This window comes from Ranitomeya imitator, chromosome 4, assembly GCF_032444005.1.
Source record: "Ranitomeya imitator isolate aRanImi1 chromosome 4, aRanImi1.pri, whole genome shotgun sequence".
NCBI lineage: Eukaryota > Metazoa > Chordata > Amphibia > Anura > Dendrobatidae > Ranitomeya > Ranitomeya imitator.
In genome coordinates this window covers 551,206,862-551,225,550 of record NC_091285.1, presented here as the reverse complement: position 1 = coordinate 551,225,550, position 18,689 = coordinate 551,206,862, and the positions used below count along the sequence as shown (strand labels likewise).

At 42.7% G+C, this 18,689-nt stretch overlaps 1 protein-coding gene across 1 annotated transcript in view; it reads right to left on the bottom strand.

Annotated features, from left to right (window-relative positions):
• SLCO3A1 (solute carrier organic anion transporter family member 3A1) overlaps positions 1 to 17,248 on the bottom strand; it is a 676,694-nt gene extending 659,446 nt beyond the window's left edge. The window contains exon 1 of the mRNA XM_069766261.1: positions 16,984 to 17,248. Within this exon, the coding sequence (XP_069622362.1) occupies positions 16,984 to 17,154 (171 nt within the window). The 5' untranslated portion in view covers positions 17,155 to 17,248. The remainder of the gene's footprint in view (positions 1 to 16,983) is intronic.
• Between the last annotated feature and the right edge of the window lie 1,441 nt (positions 17,249 to 18,689).

The following is an 18,689-nucleotide window of genomic DNA, read 5'->3' as shown; positions in this document are numbered from 1 at the left end:
TGAGACCTCCGGAGCAACGCGAGGTGATCGCGTTGCTGCGAGGGTCTCTTACCTCCTCCTCCCTGCAGTAGGCCCGGATCCAAAATGGCCACAGGGCTGCATCCGGATCCGGCAGGGAGGTGGCTTACCAGCGCCTGCTCAGAGCAAGTGCTAGTAAGCCTGCAGGAGTGCACATCAGATCGCTGATATGACACAGTGCATAGCGAAGTGTCAGATCAGCGATCTTAAACTATAACATGATGCCTCCCCGGGGCAATGTTATAGTGTAAAAAAAATTCACATGTGTAAAAAAAAAATTTTTAAATTCCTAAAAAAAAATATATATATATATATAGTTTAAAGAAATACATTTATTTATCTAAATAAAAAAAACAAACAATAAAAGTAAACATATTTAGTATTGCCGCGTCCATAATGACCCTACCTATAAAACCGTCCCACTAGTTAACCCCTTCAGTGAACACTGTAAAAAAAAACGAGGCAAAAAACAACGCTTTATTATCATACCGCCAAACAAAAAGTGGAATAGCGCGCGATCAAAAAGATGGATATAAATAACCATGGTACCACTGAAAACGTCATCTTCTCCCGCTAAAAAAACATGCCACAATACAGCATCATCAAAGAAAAAATAAAAAAGTTATAGTTCTCAGAATAAAGCGATGCAAAATAATTAATTTTTCTATAAAATAGTTCTTATCGTATAAAAGCGCCAAAACATAAAACAATTATATAAATGAGGTATCGCTGTAATCATACTGACCCGAAGAATAAAACTGCTTTATCCATTTTACCAAACGCGGAACGGTATAAACACATACCCCAAAAGAAATTAATGAATAGCTGGTTTTTGGTCATTCTGCCTCACAAAAATCGGAATAAAAAGCGATCAAAAAATGTCACATGCTCGAAAATGTTACCTATAAAATCGTCAACTCGTCCCGCAAAAAACAAGATGTCACATGACTCTGTGGACCCAAGTATGGAAAAATTATAGCTCTCAAAATGTGGTAACGCAAAAAATATTTTTTGCAATAAAAAGCGTCTTTCAGTGTGACGGCTGCCAATCATAAAAATCCGCTTAAAAACCCGCTATAAAAGTAAATCAAATTCATCACCCCCTTAGTTAGGGAAAAATTAAAAAATTTAAAAATGTATTTATTTCCATTTTCCCATTAGGGTAAGGGCTAGGGTTAGTGCTAGCTTTAGGGCTATGGTTAGGGTTAGGGCTAGTATTAGGGCTAGTGTTAGGGCAAGGGTTAGGGTTTGGGCTAGGGTTAAGGCTACAGTTAGGGCTGGGGCTAAAGTTAGGGTTAGGGTTTGGATTACATTATACATGTGTCAGGGATAGGGGTGTGGTTAGGGTTACCGTTAGGATTAGGGTTAGGGGTGTGTTTTGATTAGGGTTTCAGTTATAATTGGCGGGTTTCCACTGTTTAGGCACATCAGGGGCTCTCCAAACGCGACATGGCGTCCGATCTCAATTCCAGCCAATTCTGCGTTGAAAAAGTAAAACAGTTCTCCTTCCCTTCCGAGCTCTCCCGTGCACCCAAACAGGGGTTTACCCCAACATATTGGGTGTCAGCGTACTCAGGACAAATTGAACAAAAACATTTGGGGTCCCATTTCTCCTGTTACCCTTGGGAAAACACAAAACTAAGGGCTAGAAAATAATTTTGGTGGAAAAAAAAGGATTTATATTTTCACGGCTCAGCGTTATAAACTGTAGTGAAACACTTGGGGGTTCAAAGTTCTCACAGCACATCTAGATAAGTTCCTTGGGGGGTCTAGTTTCCAATATGGGGTCACTTGTGGGGGGTTTCTACTGTTTAGGTACATTAGGGGCTCTGCAAACGCAATGTGACACCTGCAGACCATTCCATCTAAGTCTGCATTCCAAATGGTGCTCCTTCCCTTCCGTGCCCTCCCATGCGCCCAAACAGTGGTTCCCCCCCACATATTGGGTATCAGCGTACTCAGGACAAATTGGACAACAACTTTTAGGTCTAATTTCTCCTGTTACCCTTGGGAAAATACAAAACTGAGGGCTAAAAATTAATTTTTGTGGGAAAAAAAAGAATTTTTATTTTCACAGCTCTGCGTTATAAACTTCTGTGAATCACATAATGGGTCAAAGTGCTCACCACACATCTATATAAGTTCCTTATGGGATCTACTTTCCAAAAGGGTGTCACTTGAGGGGGGTTTCAATGTTTAGGCACATCAGGGGCTCTCCAAACGCAACATGGCGTCCCATCTCAATTCCAGTCAATTTTGCAGTGAAAAGTCAAATGGCGCTCCTTCGCTTCTGAGCTCTGCCATGCGCCCAGTGGTTTACCCCCACATTTGGGGTATCAATGTACTCAGGACCAATTGTATGACAACTTTTGGGGTCCATTATCTCCTGTTACCCTTGGTAAAATAAAACAAATTGGAGCTGAAATAAATTTTTTGTAAAACAAGTTAAATGTTCATTTTTATTTAAAAATTTCAAAAATTCCTATTAAACACCTGCAGGGTTAATAAAGTTCTTGAATGTGGTTTTGAGCACCTTGAGGGGTGCAGTTTTTAGAATGGTGTCACACTTGGTTATTTTATATCATATTGACCCCTCAAAATGACTTCAAATGAGATGAGGTCCCTAAAAATAAATGGTGTTATAAAAATGAGAAATTGCTGGTCAAATTTTAACCCTTATAACTTCCTAACTAAAAATAATTTTGGTTCCAAAATTGTGCTGATGTAAAGTAGACATGTGGGAAATGTTACATATTAAGTATTTTGTGTGACATATCTCTGTGATTTAATTGCATAAAAATTAAAAGTTGGAAAATTGCGAAATTTTCATAATTTTCGCCAATTTTTTTTTTTTTTTACAAATAAACGCAGGTAATATCTAATAAATTTTACCACTATCATGAAGTACAATATGTCTTGAGAAAACCATGTCAGAATCACCAGGATCCATTGAAGCATTCCAGAGTTATAACCTCATAAAGGGACAGTGGTCAGAATTGAAAAAATTGGCCTGATCATTAACGTGCAAACCACCCTTGGGGGTAAAGGGGTTAATATTTGGTTGCACACCCTCTGGAATAAATAACTGCAATCAATCCCTTCCTATAACCATCAACAAGCGTCTTACACCTCTCAACTGGAATTTTGGACCACTTTTCTTTTGGAAACTGCTGCAGGTTTCTCATATTTGATAGGCACCTTCTCCCAACAGCAATTTTAAGAACTCTCCACAGGTGTCCAAAGGGATATAGATCTGGACTTATTGCTGACCACATCAGAACTATTCAATGCCTTTTTATTTGAGGCATTTTGGGTGCTTCTTGAAGTATGTTTGGGGTGATTGTCCTGCTGAAAGATACATGACATAGAACGCAAAGCCAGCATTCTGAGACTGGGCATTATGTTGCAACCCAAAATCTTTTGGTTATCTTCATATTTCATGATGCCTTACACAAAGTCAAGACACTCAGTGCCAGAAGCAGCAAAACAACCCCAAAGCATCTTTAAACCTCCACCATATTTGACTATAGGTACTGAATCATTTTCTTTGTAGACCTCATTCCATTCTTGTAAACAGTAGAATGATGTACTTTACCAAAAAGTTTGGTCTCATCTGTCAGCAAGACACTTCCCCAGAAGGATTTTGGCTTACTCACATACTTTTTGGCAAACTGCAGTCTAGCTTTTTTATGTGTCTTGGTCTCCAGCCATAGCATTTCATTTCATTCAAATGTCGACGGATAGTTTGCACTGCCACTGATACACCCTGAAAATTCAGGATAGATTACATTTCTTTGGAACTTGAATGGGATAGTTTATCCATCATCCGGACTACGTTGAAACTTTTCATAAATTTTTCTCTCTCGTCCAGGGAGATTAGCTGCAGTGCAATGGGTTGTAAACTTCTCTATTATGTTGTGGCTCATGGACAAAAGAACATCAAGATCTCTGGAGATGGACTGATACCCTTGAGATTGTTATTTTTCAATAATTTTGGTTCTCAAGTCCTCAGACAGTTCTCTTCGCCTCTTTCTGTTCTCCATGCTTACTGTGGCACACAGATATACAATGCAAAGATTGAGTCAACTTCTCCCTTTTTTTCTGGTTTTGGGTATGATTTTCATATTGCCCACACTTGTCACTTGCCACAGGAGAATTTGAATAAGCATCACGTGCTTGAAACAAAGTTGTTAGCCTATAATTTTGGAAAGGTACCAACATTTTGTGGTTTTTGTGTGAAATTATGACCAATTTGCCTATTTTCCTCTGTTTTTGTGTTGTTCCAATACACACAAAGCAAACAAACATGTGTATAGCAAAACATATGTAATTGCAATCATTTTCTGTAAGAAATTCTCCATTTTCTGGAACAATTTCAAGGGTGTCAACACTTTTGACCATGACTGTATATAGCACCATTAATTCCACATCACTTTACAGACATCAGCATCATTGTCCCCAATGGGGCTCACAACCTAAATTTGCTATGTCTTATGGGTGTGAGAGGATTCGGAAGTAAACCCACGCAAAAATGAGGAGAACATACAAACTCCATGCAGATGGCCTTGGTGAGATTTGAATCCAGTACCCCAGCACTGCGATCTACAGTGCTAACCACTTAGGGTATGTTCACACTATGCGGTTTTTACTGCAGAACCGCGGCGATTTTGCCGCTGCGGGTCCACAGCTGTTTTCCATGCAGGGTACAGTACAATGTTACCCTATGGAAAACAAAAACTGCAGTGCACATGATGCGGAAAAACCCGAAAAAAACCGCGCTGAATTACTGCGGAAAAAAAACAGAAGGACCATGTCACTTCTTTGTGCAGAATCGCAGCGATTCTGCACCCATAGAAATGCATTGATCTGCTTACTTCCCGCATGGGGCTGTGCCCACCATGCGGGAAGTAATGCGGATAATGTGCGGGTTATACCCGGGGTGGAGGAGAGGAGACTCTCCTCCAGGCCCCGGGAACCATATTTGTGTTAAAAAAAAAGAATTAAAATAAAAAATAATGTTATACTCACCTCTGAAGTCTCAGCGCTGCACGCGGCCGTCCGGTCTCAGGTTTGCTATGCGACCAGGACCTTCGGTGACGTCACGGTCACATGACCGTGACGTCACCGAAGGTCCTGGTCGCACAGCATCTTTGGAACCGGACCGCCGCCTGCAGCGCCGAGGAGATCGGGACGTCAGAGGGTAAGTATATTATTATTTTATTATTTTTAACATTACTATTGATGCTGCATATTGCTGCATATGCAGCATCAATAGTAGGGGTAAAATCCCGCAGCGGAACCCGCAGCGGAACCCGCAGGACAAACCGCGATAAATCTGCAGGGATAACCGCAGCGGGTTTGCCCTGCAGATTTATCAAATCCGCTGCGGGAGAACCCGCAGGACAGAACGCAACGTGGGGATGTGGCCTTAGCCACCATGGGATATTTCTGGAGTCTTTATAGATTAATACTGCTGGATAGTTCTTATTAAAAACAAGCTCTTTTCCAACATAATACTTATCAAAATTTGAAGCCATTTTTGAGATACTAACCGTTTTCTTTTTCTGGTGTTTAATAGCTCATTCCCTAGAAGACAGACCACTACTGCTGTTTAGCTTGTAAGCACTGCACACAATTTGTCCAGGAGTTTGCTATGGTATACTTGTTTCTGCAGCATGACTTATGCAATCTGTGCAGACGATATTCCATTGGGACAGGATCATTTTCTGATATGTTCCCTCTTAAAGTGTGCAGATTTTGATGCAAATCTTCCTGAGAAAAACTCTAGTGGGGATCTCACTGAGGTCACGGCAGTTCAGCCCAGCTGGGAATGCAGCCTCAGTGATGGGAGGTAACTTCCATGAGAACTCGGGACGAGATCTCGTTGCTTAGATCTGAATCTGAGCATGCGCTGCACCCGGCGGCCATTTTCCAGGAGGCCACCGCATCGCAGCAATGGAGCTGTGGGGGCCTCCGGGCTTTGACAAAATGCCGGTGGAGCCCCCCACGCAGCATAGAGCCCCACTGCCCCAGCACAGAGCACTGCCGCCCCACAGAGCACAGCCGTCTTACAGATCATAGACACCCCACAGAGCACAGTTTATAGTTTGTTGCCTTGGAGACTGACCAGTGACCAGAACATATATAGTACTTACTTACAAGTGCTTTTCTTTTACACTTTTAGTCACAGTTTTGAAGCTAGCCAGGATTACTGAAGCATGCTGTTACAGCTTACTCCTGGTTATCAAAAATACAGGGGAACCCAAGCCGTTTTTTTTTTTAATTATTCATTTTCAGCGCAGGAATGGCTAATGAATACATCCATCACCCACTCCTGCTCTCACTGTTATTAGCGGCAGCAGATGTCAGATGATGGGAGCTGTAGTCCCATCCGCTGACACAAGTGACCGGAGTTAAACTTTATACCTACAATCACAGCTGAGCGCTCACGCCGTCTTTTGACAGCATGGGAACCACGGCTCTCTTACCGGCGGGGATAATATCACCGCTGGTCAGAAATGGTGTTTGCCGCGCTGTCATGCGCGAAAACCGAACAGTAACATGGTCTTCCTGATGAAGTCTGTGTTTGGTATCCGTGCTCAAACAGTAAGTGTTTGGTACAGATGGCAAACTTTAATGTTTGGTTTTGTCCATCTCTAATTATGACTTCCTTACTGAATTGAGTTGAGTAAATCTACAATAAATTCAGGACCAATCAAAGAATTAACACATTGTGAATTTAGGCTGGAGTCACACTAGCGAGTTTTACGGACGTAAGAGCGCAGAAAATACGTCCGTAAAACTCGCCAAACAAACGGCACAATTATTCTCTATGCCCCTGCTCCTATCTGCCGTATTTTACTGATCAGTATTATATGGCTTTCTACGGCCGTAGAAAATCGCAGCATGCTGCGTTTGTCACCGTATTGCGCAAAAAAAGCCAATGAAAGTCTATGGAAGCCCCAAATATACGGATTACACACGGACCAGCAGTGTGACTTGCGAGAAATACGCAGCGGTGTTAGAGAGAAAAGCCGGTAATTCAGTGCGGTGTACAGTAAAATCACACTGACAGCTTACAATAGAATAGGTAGAATAAATGTGTACACATAGAATAGGTATATATATATATATATATATATATATATGTCAGTAGACACATATATGTATATATATTATTACTTCATACAGCGCTAGATAGCTTTAAAGCCGGTAATTCAATTGCCGGCATTTGCTATCTCCTTCCTAAACCCGACATGATATGAGACATGGTTTACATACAGTAAACCATCTCATATCACTTTTTTTTTTGCATATTCCACACTACTAATGTTAGTAGTGTGTATATGCAAAATTTGGCCGTTCTAGCTATTAAATTAAAGGGTTAAATGGCAGAAAAAATTGGCGTGGGCTCCCGTGCAATTTTCTCCGCCAGAGTAGTAAAGCCAGTGACTGAGGGCAGATATTAATAGCCTGGAGAGGGTCCATGGTTATTGGCCCCCCCTGGCTAAAAACATCTGCCCCCAGCCACCCCAGAAAAGGCACATCTGGAAGATGCGCCTATTCTGGCACTTGGCCACTCTCTTCCCATTCCCGTGTAGCGGTGGGATATGGGGTAATAAAGGGTTAATGCCACCTTGCTATTGTAAGGTGACATTAAGCCAAATAAATAATGGAGAGGCGTCAATTATGACACCTATCCATTATTAATCCAATACTAGTAAAGGGTTAAAAAATACACAAACACATTATTAAAAATTATTTTAATGAAATAAAAACAAAGGTTGTTGTAATATTTTATTCTAAGCTCAATCCAATCACTGAAGACCCTCGATCTGTAACAAAAAAAAAATAATAAACCAACAATATCCATACCTTCCGCAGGCGCCCTCTGTTGGTTGTCCTCATATGAACTCGAGCCTGGGAGCTTTCTAGGAAAGTTCCCACGATCTAGGAACAAACAGTAGAGGGCGCCTCACCGCAAATGAAGGTAAATATAGGTCATTGACCTACTTTACCTTCATTCCCTGGGGTTTTGCAGCAAGGAGCAACGCTGCATTAGCAGAGCTCCTTGCTGCAAAATATTTTAACCCCTTCAGATGGATTTACATCGTTGGACGTTACAGATAATATGCAAAAAAAATGGTGATATGAGATGGTTTACTGTATGTATGTAAACCAGGTCTCATATCATGTCGGGTTTTAGGAAGGAGATAGCAAAAGCCGGCAATTGAATTACCGGCTTTAAAGCTATCTAGCGCTGTATGAAGTAATAATATATATACATATATGTGTCTACTGACATATATATATATATATATATATTTATATATATATATATATAGACAGTATATATGTTTTTTTTTGTTTTTTTACACATGGATGCCTTGTATAGCCGTATGTTGGTTTTGCAAGTCTGCGAGAAAAACACGCAGTACGGATGCCATACGGATTACATACGGAGGATGCCATGCGCAAAATACGCTGACACACCCTGCCTACGGAGGAGCTACGGACCACTTTTTGGGGGACTTTTCAGCGTATTATGGCCGTAATATACAGACCGTATTGTCTTACGCTGAGTGTGACTCCAGCCTTAGAATGCACAAGTCATATCTATTCACACACAGATACAGTATGTTTCCTCAGTGCATGAATGAGATATGTTCAAATGTCATCCACTTTGCTGTAACTGTGTTCTGCAAACCTCCAGCATTTTTGTTAGATGTGAACTGTTATGTTTGCTAATGACAGGTGTTATGAAGGCAATCCAGAAACACAGTGTGCATAGCGATCAGAGCGCACACAGTGATCTGACAAATACCCAAAAATACAAGAACGAGCTCTGAGACGTGGAAACTCTGTAGACTGCACACCTGATCCTATCCTAAACACAACTAAAAGCGGCTGTGGATTGCGCCTAACAACTACCTAGGCAACTCGGCACAGCCTAAGAAACTAGCTAGCCTGAAGATAGAAAAATAGGCCTGACTTGCCCCAGAGAAATTCCCCAAAGGAAAAGGCAGCCCCCCACATATAATGACTGTGAGTAAGATGAAAAGACAAAACGTAGGGATGAAATAGATTCAGCAAAGTGGGGCCCAATATTCTAGGACAGAGCGAGGACAGTAAAAAGAACTTTGCAGTCTACAAAAAACCCTAAAGCAAAACCACGCAAAGGGGGCAAAAAAAACCCACCGTGCCGAACTAACGGCACGGCGGTACACCCTTTGCGTCTCAGAGCTTCCAGCAAAACAAAAGACAAGCTGGACAGAAAAAAAGCAACAAAAAAGCAAAAAGCACTTAGCTATACAGAGCAGCAGGTCACAGGAACAATCAGGAGAAGCTCAGATCCAACACTGAAACATTGACAAGGAGCAAGGATAGCAGCATCAGGCGGAGTTAAGTAATGAAGCAGTTAACGAGCTAACCAGAACACCTGAGGGAGGAAGCTCAGAAGCTGCAGTACCACTTGTGACCACAGGAGTGAATTCAGCCACAGAATTCACAACAGTACCCCCCCCTTGAGGAGGGGTCACCGAACCCTCACCAGAGCCCCCAGGCCGACCAGGATGAGCCGCATGAAAGGCACGAACAAGATCGGAAGCATGAACATCAGAGGCAAAAACCCAGGAATTATCTTCCTGAGCATAACCCTTCCATTTAACCAGATACTGGAGTTTCCGTCTAGAAACACGAGAATCCAAAATCTTCTCCACAATATACTCCAATTCCCCCTCCACCAAAACCGGGGCAGGAGGCTCAACAGATGGAACCATAGGTGCCACGTATCTCCGCAACAACGACCTATGGAATACATTATGTATGGAAAAGGAGTCTGGGAGGGTCAAACGAAAAGACACAGGATTGAGAACCTCAGAAATCCTATACGGACCAATAAAACGAGGTTTAAATTTAGGAGAGGAAACCTTCATAGGAATATGATGAGAAGATAACCAAACCAGATCCCCAACACGAAGTCGGGGACCAACACGGCGTCTGCGATTAGCGAAAAGTTGAGCTTTCTCCTGGGACAAGATCAAATTGTCCACTACCTGAGTCCAGATCTGCTGCAACCTATCCACCACAGAATCCACACCAGGACAGTCCGAAGACTCAACCTGTCCTGAAGAGAAACGAGGATGGAACCCAGAATTGCAAAAAAATGGAGAAACCAAGGTAGCCGAGCTGGCCCGATTATTAAGGGCGAACTCAGCCAACGGCAAAGAGGACACCCAATCATCCTGGTCTGCAGAAACAAAACATCTCAGATATGTTTCCAAGGTCTGATTGGTTCGTTCGGTCTGGCCATTAGTCTGAGGATGGAAAGCCGAGGAAAAGGATAGGTCAATGCCCATCCTACCACAAAAGGCTCGCCAAAACCTTGAAACAAACTGGGAACCTCTGTCAGAAACAATACTCTCAGGAATGCCATGCAACCGAACCACATGCTGAAAGAACAAAGGTACCAAATCAGAGGAGGAAGGCAATTTAGCCAAGGGCACCAGATGGACCATTTTAGAAAAGCGATCACAGACCACCCAAATGACTGACATCTTTTGAGAAACGGGAAGGTCAGAAATGAAATCCATCGAAATATGTGTCCAAGGCCTCTTTGGGACCGGCAAGGGCAAAAGCAACCCACTGGCACGAGAACAGCAGGGCTTAGCCCTAGCACAAATCCCACAGGACTGCACAAAAGTACGTACATCCCGTGACAGAGATGGCCACCAGAAGGATCTAGCCACTAACTCTCTGGTACCAAAGATTCCAGGATGACCAGCCAACACCGAACAATGAAGTTCAGAGATAAGTTTATTAGTCCACCTATCAGGGACGAACAGTTTCTCTGCTGGACAACGATCAGGTTTATTCGCCTGAAATTTTTGCAGCACCCGCCGCAAATCAGGGGAGATGGCAGACACAATGACTCCTTCCTTGAGGATACCCGCTGGCTCAGATAAACCCGGAGAGTCGGGCACAAAACTCCTAGACAGAGCATCCGCCTTCACATTTTTAGAGCCCGGAAGGTACGAAATCACAAAGTCGAAGCGGGCAAAAAATAACGACCAACGGGCCTGTCTAGGATTCAAGCGCTTGGCAGACTCGAGATAAGTCAAGTTCTTATGATCAGTCAATACCACCACGCGATGCTTAGCTCCTTCAAGCCAATGACGCCACTCCTCGAATGCCCACTTCATGGCCAGCAACTCTCGATTGCCCACATCATAATTACGCTCAGCGGGCGAAAACTTCCTGGAAAAGAAAGCACATGGTTTCATCACTGAGCAATCAGAACCTCTCTGTGACAAAACCGCCCCTGCTCCAATCTCAGAAGCATCAACCTCGACCTGGAACGGAAGAGAAACATCTGGCTGACACAACACAGGGGCAGAACAAAAACGACGCTTCAACTCCTGAAAAGCTTCCACAGCAGCAGAAGACCAATTAACCAAATCAGCACCCTTCTTGGTCAAATCGGTCAATGGTTTGGCAATGCTAGAAAAATTACAGATGAAGCGACGATAAAAATTAGCAAAGCCCAGGAACTTTTGCAGACTTTTCAGAGATGTCGGCTGAATCCAATCCTGGATGGCTTGGACCTTAACTGGATCCATCTCGATAGTAGAAGGGGTAAAGATGAACCCCAAAAATGAAACTTTCTGTACACCGAAGAGACACTTTGATCCCTTCACGTACAAAGAGTTAGCACGCAGGACCTGAAAAACCATTCTGACCTGCTTCACATGAGACTCCCAATCATCTGAGAAGATCACAATGTCATCCAAGTAAACAATCAGGAATTTATCCAGATACTCACAGAAGATGTCATGCATAAAAGACTGAAACACAGATGGAGCATTGGCAAGTCCGAACGGCATCACTAGATACTCAAAATGACCCTCGGGCGTATTGAATGCAGTTTTCCATTCATCTCCTTGCCTGATTCTCACCAGATTATACGCACCACAAAGATCTATCTTAGTGAACCAACTAGCCCCCTTAATCCGAGCAAACAAGTCAGATAACAATGGCAAGGGATACTGAAATTTAACAGTGATCTTATTAAGAAGGCGGTAATCAATACACGGTCTCAGCGAACCATCCTTCTTGGCTACAAAGAAGAACCCTGCTCCCAGTGGTGATGACGATGGGCGAATATGTCCCTTCTCCAGTGATTCCTTCACATAACTGCGCATAGCGGCGTGTTCGGGCACGGATAAATTAAATAATCGACCTTTAGGGAATTTACTACCAGGAATCAAATTGATAGCACAATCACAATCCCTATGCGGAGGTAGAGCATCGGACTTGGGCTCTTCAAATACATCCTGATAATCAGACAAGAACTCTGGGACCTCAGAAGGGGTGGATGACGAAATCGACAAAAATGGAACATCACCATGTACCCCCTGACAACCCCAGCTGGATACCGACATGGAATTCCAATCCAATACTGGATTATGGGTTTGTAGCCATGGCAACCCCAACACGACCACATCATGCAGATTATGCAACACCAGAAAGCGAATAACTTCCTGATGTGCAGGAGCCATGCACATGGTCAGCTGGGCCCAGTATTGAGGTTTATTCTTGGCCAAAGGTGTAGCATCAATTCCTCTCAATGGAATAGGACACCGCAAAGGCTCCAAAAAAAACCCACAACGTTTAGCATAATCCAAATCCATCAAATTCAGGGCAGCGCCCGAATCCACAAACGCCATGACAGAAAACGACGATAGAGAGCATATCAAGGTAATGGACAGAAGGAATTTGGACTGTACAGTACCAATGACGGCAGACCTAGCGGACCGCTTAGTGCGCTTAGGACAATCAGAAATAGCATGAGTGGAATCACCACAGTAGAAACACAGACCATTCAGACGTCTGTATTCCTGCCGTTCAACTCTAGTCATAGTCCTATCGCACTGCATAGGCTCAGGTTTAACCTCAGGCAGTACCGCCAAATGGTGCACAGATTTACGCTCGCGCAAGCGTCGACCGATCTGAATGGCCAAAGACAAAGACTCATTCAAACCAGCAGGCATAGGAAATCCCACCATGACATCCTTAAGAGCCTCAGAGAGACCCTTTCTGAACAAAGCTGCCAGCGCAGATTCATTCCACTGAGTGAGTACTGACCATTTCCTAAATTTCTGACAATATACTTCTATATCATCCTGACCCTGGCACAAAGCCAGCAAATTTTTCTCAGCCTGATCCACTGAATTAGGCTCATCGTACAGCAATCCGAGCGCCAGGAAAAACGCATCGACACTACTCAATGCAGGGTCTCCTGGCGCAAGAGAAAATGCCCAGTCTTGAGGGTCGCCGCGCAAAAAAGAAATAATAATCAAAACCTGTTGAATAGGATTACCAGAAGAATGAGGTTTCAAGGCCAGAAATAGCTTACAATTATTTTTGAAACTTAGAAACTTAGTTCTATCTCCAAAAAACAAATCAGGAATAGGAATTCTTGGTTGTAACATAGATTTCTGATCAATAGTATCTTGAATTTTTTGTACATTTATAACGAGATTATCCATTGAAGAGCACAGACCCTGAATATCCATGTCCACACCTGTGTCCAGAATCACCCAAATGTCTAGGGGGGGGAAAAAAAGTGAACACAGAGCAGAAAAAAAAAAAAAAAAAAAAATGATGTCAGAACTTTTTCTTTCCCTCTATTGAGAATCATTAGTTTGGCTCCTTGTACTTTTATGTTTGCTAATGACAGGTGTTATGAAGGCAATCCAGAAACTCAGTGTGCATAGCGATCAGAGCGCACACAGTGATCTGACAAATACCCAAAAATACAAGAACGAGCTCTGAGACGTGGAAACTCTGTAGACTGCACACCTGATCCTATCCTAAACACAACTAAAAGCGGCTGTGGATTGCGCCTAACAACTACCTAGGCAACTCGGCACAGCCTAAGAAACTAGCTAGCCTGAAGATAGAAAAATAGGCCTGACTTGCCCCAGAGAAATTCCCCAAAGGAAAAGGCAGCCCCCCCCATATAATGACTGTGAGTAAGATGAAAAGACAAAACGTAGGGATGAAATAGATTCAGCAAAGTGGGGCCCGATATTCTAGGACAGAGCGAGGACAGTAAAGCGAACTTTGCAGTCTACAAAAAACCCTAAAGCAAAACCACGCAAAGGGGGCAAAAAAAACCCACCGTGCCGAACTAACGGCACGGCGGTACACCCTTTGCGTCTCAGAGCTTCCAGCAAAACAAAAGACAAGCTGGACAGAAAAAAAGCAACAAAAAAGCAAAAAGCACTTAGCTATACAGAGCAGCAAGTCACAGGAACAATCAGGAGAAGCTCAGATCCAACACTGAAACATTGACAAGGAGCAAGGATAGCAGCATCAGGCGGAGTTAAGTAATGAAGCAGTTAACGAGCTAACCAGAACACCTGAGGGAGGAAGCTCAGAAGCTGCAGTACCACTTGTGACCACAGGAGTGAATTCAGCCACAGAATTCACAACAGTGAACATAGCCATACAGAAATAAATATTATGGTATTTATAGGAATAGAATATTTGGTGATTTAGCCTAATCTCAGTCTTGTGTTTATTGATAAAGTACATTGCTAATATACAGGCCACCTCTAATGAATATCATGCATATACGGAAGATCAATTACCTTGAATCATTCCAACATAAAGTCTGACTTTATTCTAACAAACTTTACAACGAGGCCGAAGATTTATTATGTAATTACTAAACTGGCCATTTAGCTACAGTAAGCAGTTCTACTCACTTGGCAAAATTTTGCAGATCATAAGTGCATTCTCTTTAACACATTCCCTTTTTTCTATTAGCTTCCATGTAGAGACGCATTAAAGGGTATTAAAAGAGGCCTTACGGCAATGACAAATCAACAAAGGGGATACTTCTGGGGATTTCATCTGTCCTGTACCTCACCCATGAATTTTTTCAGTGACAGTAGTTTTGTGCCTGTGAAACACAGGGCACAGTTTATAACTACATGCAGGCTTGCCACACATTAGTCTTTACTCCTGAATATCATGCAGAGGGTCCGATATTTTAGCAATGGGCAGCATTCGTTCAGTATTAGAAATGCCTTCTACTTTTATATAAATGGTTTAACAATAGTTTCCCACCCCTGACTTTTGATGTCCTGGAGCTACATGCAGCCTTTACCAGACATGGCATTAAGTGGCACTATTAGTTTAGAAATCTACAATATGGTCAAAGTGACGGCATGACCCAATAGTGTTTCAACGACCTGCAGCCCCATAATTCATAGAAGCTTCTATCGCTATCATCAGATAACTGATATGTGCAGGTGACTTATCATCCAACTGGTCGATATTTGGTCTGATTGACACATAACCTTAGCTTAAGGCCATGTTCACACTAGTATTTGGTCAGTATTTTACCTTAATATTTTTAAGCCAAAACCAGGAGTGGAACAATCAGAGGAAAAGTATAATAGAGACACGTCACCACTTCTGTGTTTATCACCCACTCCTGGTTTTGACTTACAAACACCGACCAAATACCGATAGTATGATCGTGGCCTAAGACTCCTAATCAATAACTACTTTTGTCCTATTTTGATCAACCAAAACTTTTTTTAGATCCATCAATAACTTGGGACACAGACATAAAAAGATTTCTTACAGATGCGTAGCCTCACCAATGCTTTTCCAAAAACCATTTCCAACAATTCTAACCTTCACATTACTGCAGTGACCTTTATGAGAAACTATAATGGTAAGACTCTTTTACTACAAAGATAAGGACTATTGTAATGTATTTAAAGAAACAAAATAGTCATAAAACACGTAAAGATTATCAGTCTGGTCCAAGAAGACTACTATCGCATCTCTGGTACCTCTGGTACCTTCATACAGGCAGAAATCAGCTTGCAGCTTGGTCAAAAAAAGCCATAAGCAAAGTTCTTGGGTACCAGAGGTGCATCTAACTCGGGCAGCTGTTCCAGTATCCTTCTAGCATCCTTCGCTCCTCCTGTTAATCCTCCTTCCTACAAGTAATAAGCACACTGCAGTCAGGGACATGTCCTATGTCTGCCAATATCCGTGACCATCACTGGGGGACTGAGATCTTTACACAGCAGCAGCTGCTGGTGCAGTTTTTCATCTGCTCATAAGAAGTGCAAACCGTCCAGAAATCCCAGGACAGCCAACAAAAATAGTGCACTCTTTTGCCCTGTCTGTCCAAAACATTTTTTTTTAAGGTGTCCGTGATTTATTTGAAGCTGAAAAAACTATACAGATTATTTTGACGGTAATCATCACTTTACACAGTGAGTGCAGCTGATGTCACCATATCAGATTTATGGTCTGTAGACAGGTATCACAATCATAATAATTTATTATGGTTATTCAGTGTGTCCGTGATAAAATATTGTCTATGTTCTTTGAAAAGATGACCAGAAAAAAATAAAAAGTCAAGTTGGCGACCCTGAGTGCTACGTAGAATACACTTTTATGCAGCAAACTACTTCATGGCCTGTATGAAAAGGTGAAAGGCTTGGCTTTGAAGACACTACTGAAGAGGTCCCAAAGGCAGCAAACACAAGGCAATAGACCTACATATAAGTATCTGTACACACTATAGTCAGTGTGCTGCCTCATGCCAGCATGCTAGAAATATCACATTACATTCACCCTACGCCCTGTGAGATATGGTTGTACGCCAGGGTCCCCTACACTGCATAGCCATCTGCAGATACTTCCACAGAAATTTCAATTAACTCCCCTTGCCTTTGCAGTGGCATCTGGCAGCCAACCCATCCTTATGCGTCTCTTTTTAGACAGAGTAATAGTTGCTTGCCCCAAGTCACCCTGTCCTTATGAAGCACTTAGAAACCTGAAGACAGAGTATTGAGTGTGCACAGGCATCACATCATGCAGTGACCTGACCTGGCGGCTGTGCATCAGGTCCTCTACATGCTCTGTACTCACCAGGTAAGCTCCTACAGTGCCCTGTGCCAGCATCAGGGCACACTCCGATACTAGGAAGATCTTGATATTTAGGAAGCAAGATGCCTTCTTTTTCTTCTTTTTCCTCTGAGCCTCATTGCCTTGCACATCAGCTGTCCTTCCACTGGAGCTCCTGGTCTTTTTTCCCTGCATTATCCCTGCTGTGATGATGGTGACCTCTTCCCTTCTGCTTGAATGTCTTAGGATAAGCAGCAGCCAGCACAAGCTCCTGGTGTCTCCTTGGTTTAATGGGCTGAAGCTGCTGCTGCTGTTGCTGCTGCTCCACACTCCTCCTCCCTCTTTGCAATCACAAGAGCTTAGAAAGAGCCAACCCCATTGCCTGGTTCTTCTGCAGCTTTTTCTCTCCTAAGAAGCAAAGCAAGCAAGTGAAGGGACCAGCAGCTGGCTGGGATAGGGGGAGAGCTAGTCCTCAGCTGGCACACACTAGTCCTAGGCAAATGGCTGCAGGCCACACTTGCCTGCTCCTATTATTAACTGACAGCGCTCACTGCTGACCTCTAGCGGAACCCATGCATTCTAGAGTTAATAAGTAGCACCTTTCCCTTGAGAAGCTACAATTCCCCGGGAATATGCTACAAAGTATTGTTACTCTTATTTGTTTATACTACGCCGTAAACAGTTTTTCTGTTCTAATCGTCGTCAGACACATTGTTATTACAGGTAGTCGCTAAGAAATGCCTTGTTCAATAGCAGACTTTGCCTAAATGTATTCATTCATTTATTATTCATTTCATTAACTTCATAAAAGGAACAAATGAATAAATAATTAGACGAAAAAGTGTCATTATTTTTCTGCCTGTGAAAGGATAGATAGAGGTAAAGCTGGTCATAGATAAAGTGATTGATCCACCTAATGTAATATGGGACTATTGTATACGCAGCTGGCGGCCATAACTTACAGAGAAGAAATTAAAGGAATTCTAACACTAAGAGCTCCACTGTCAGGAAGAAATGAACTTTATTCCTCTCGGCAGCTTTTGGCGTTCTCTAATAGGGGTGGCGCCGGCACCTGACTGACAGCAGTATCGGTATTTGGGCCGGCTGTCATTCATCGGTAACAGGGCTCTCACCTTTTCAGGTGTCATGTATTGTAATGGTCTTTTACTATGGAACATAAGGACCTATTCGGGCCTTTGGTCTCAATGGTCTGGGTGCAACTGCACTATTTGCCCAGGCTGAGACAAAAGCGTATTAGCAAGGGGTACAGGGTATAAACTACTACAGCCTTTCTAATGCTAGGTAGAAGATGCTAAAGCTAGACAAGGTCTTAATAGGTCATCCTAGTTGAATTGGACACATGGCTGTATGCTCGGTGCATTAGTCACTGACTGGCTCCATTACAAAACCATGGTCACTATTGACTGCTACATCTCAGGATAAACTACTGAAACTGGAGTCATCTCCTAACACAGTGGATACAGGAAGAGGGAATTCAACAATATAACACAGCTACTAAACCTAACCAATATATTCACATATGACATACGTTTGTGCATGTCACACTGCAGGAAGTGGTTAAAGGTGACAATGACAAACAATGAGAAAAATAAGTAGTTGTAAGGACACATGGTAGGTAGTCAAAAGTTTATAGACTATATAGGTACCGTAAGTATATTTCAAGATCAATATGCATTTGTAAGCAGGCTCAGAAATGTAGTAAGGCAGGG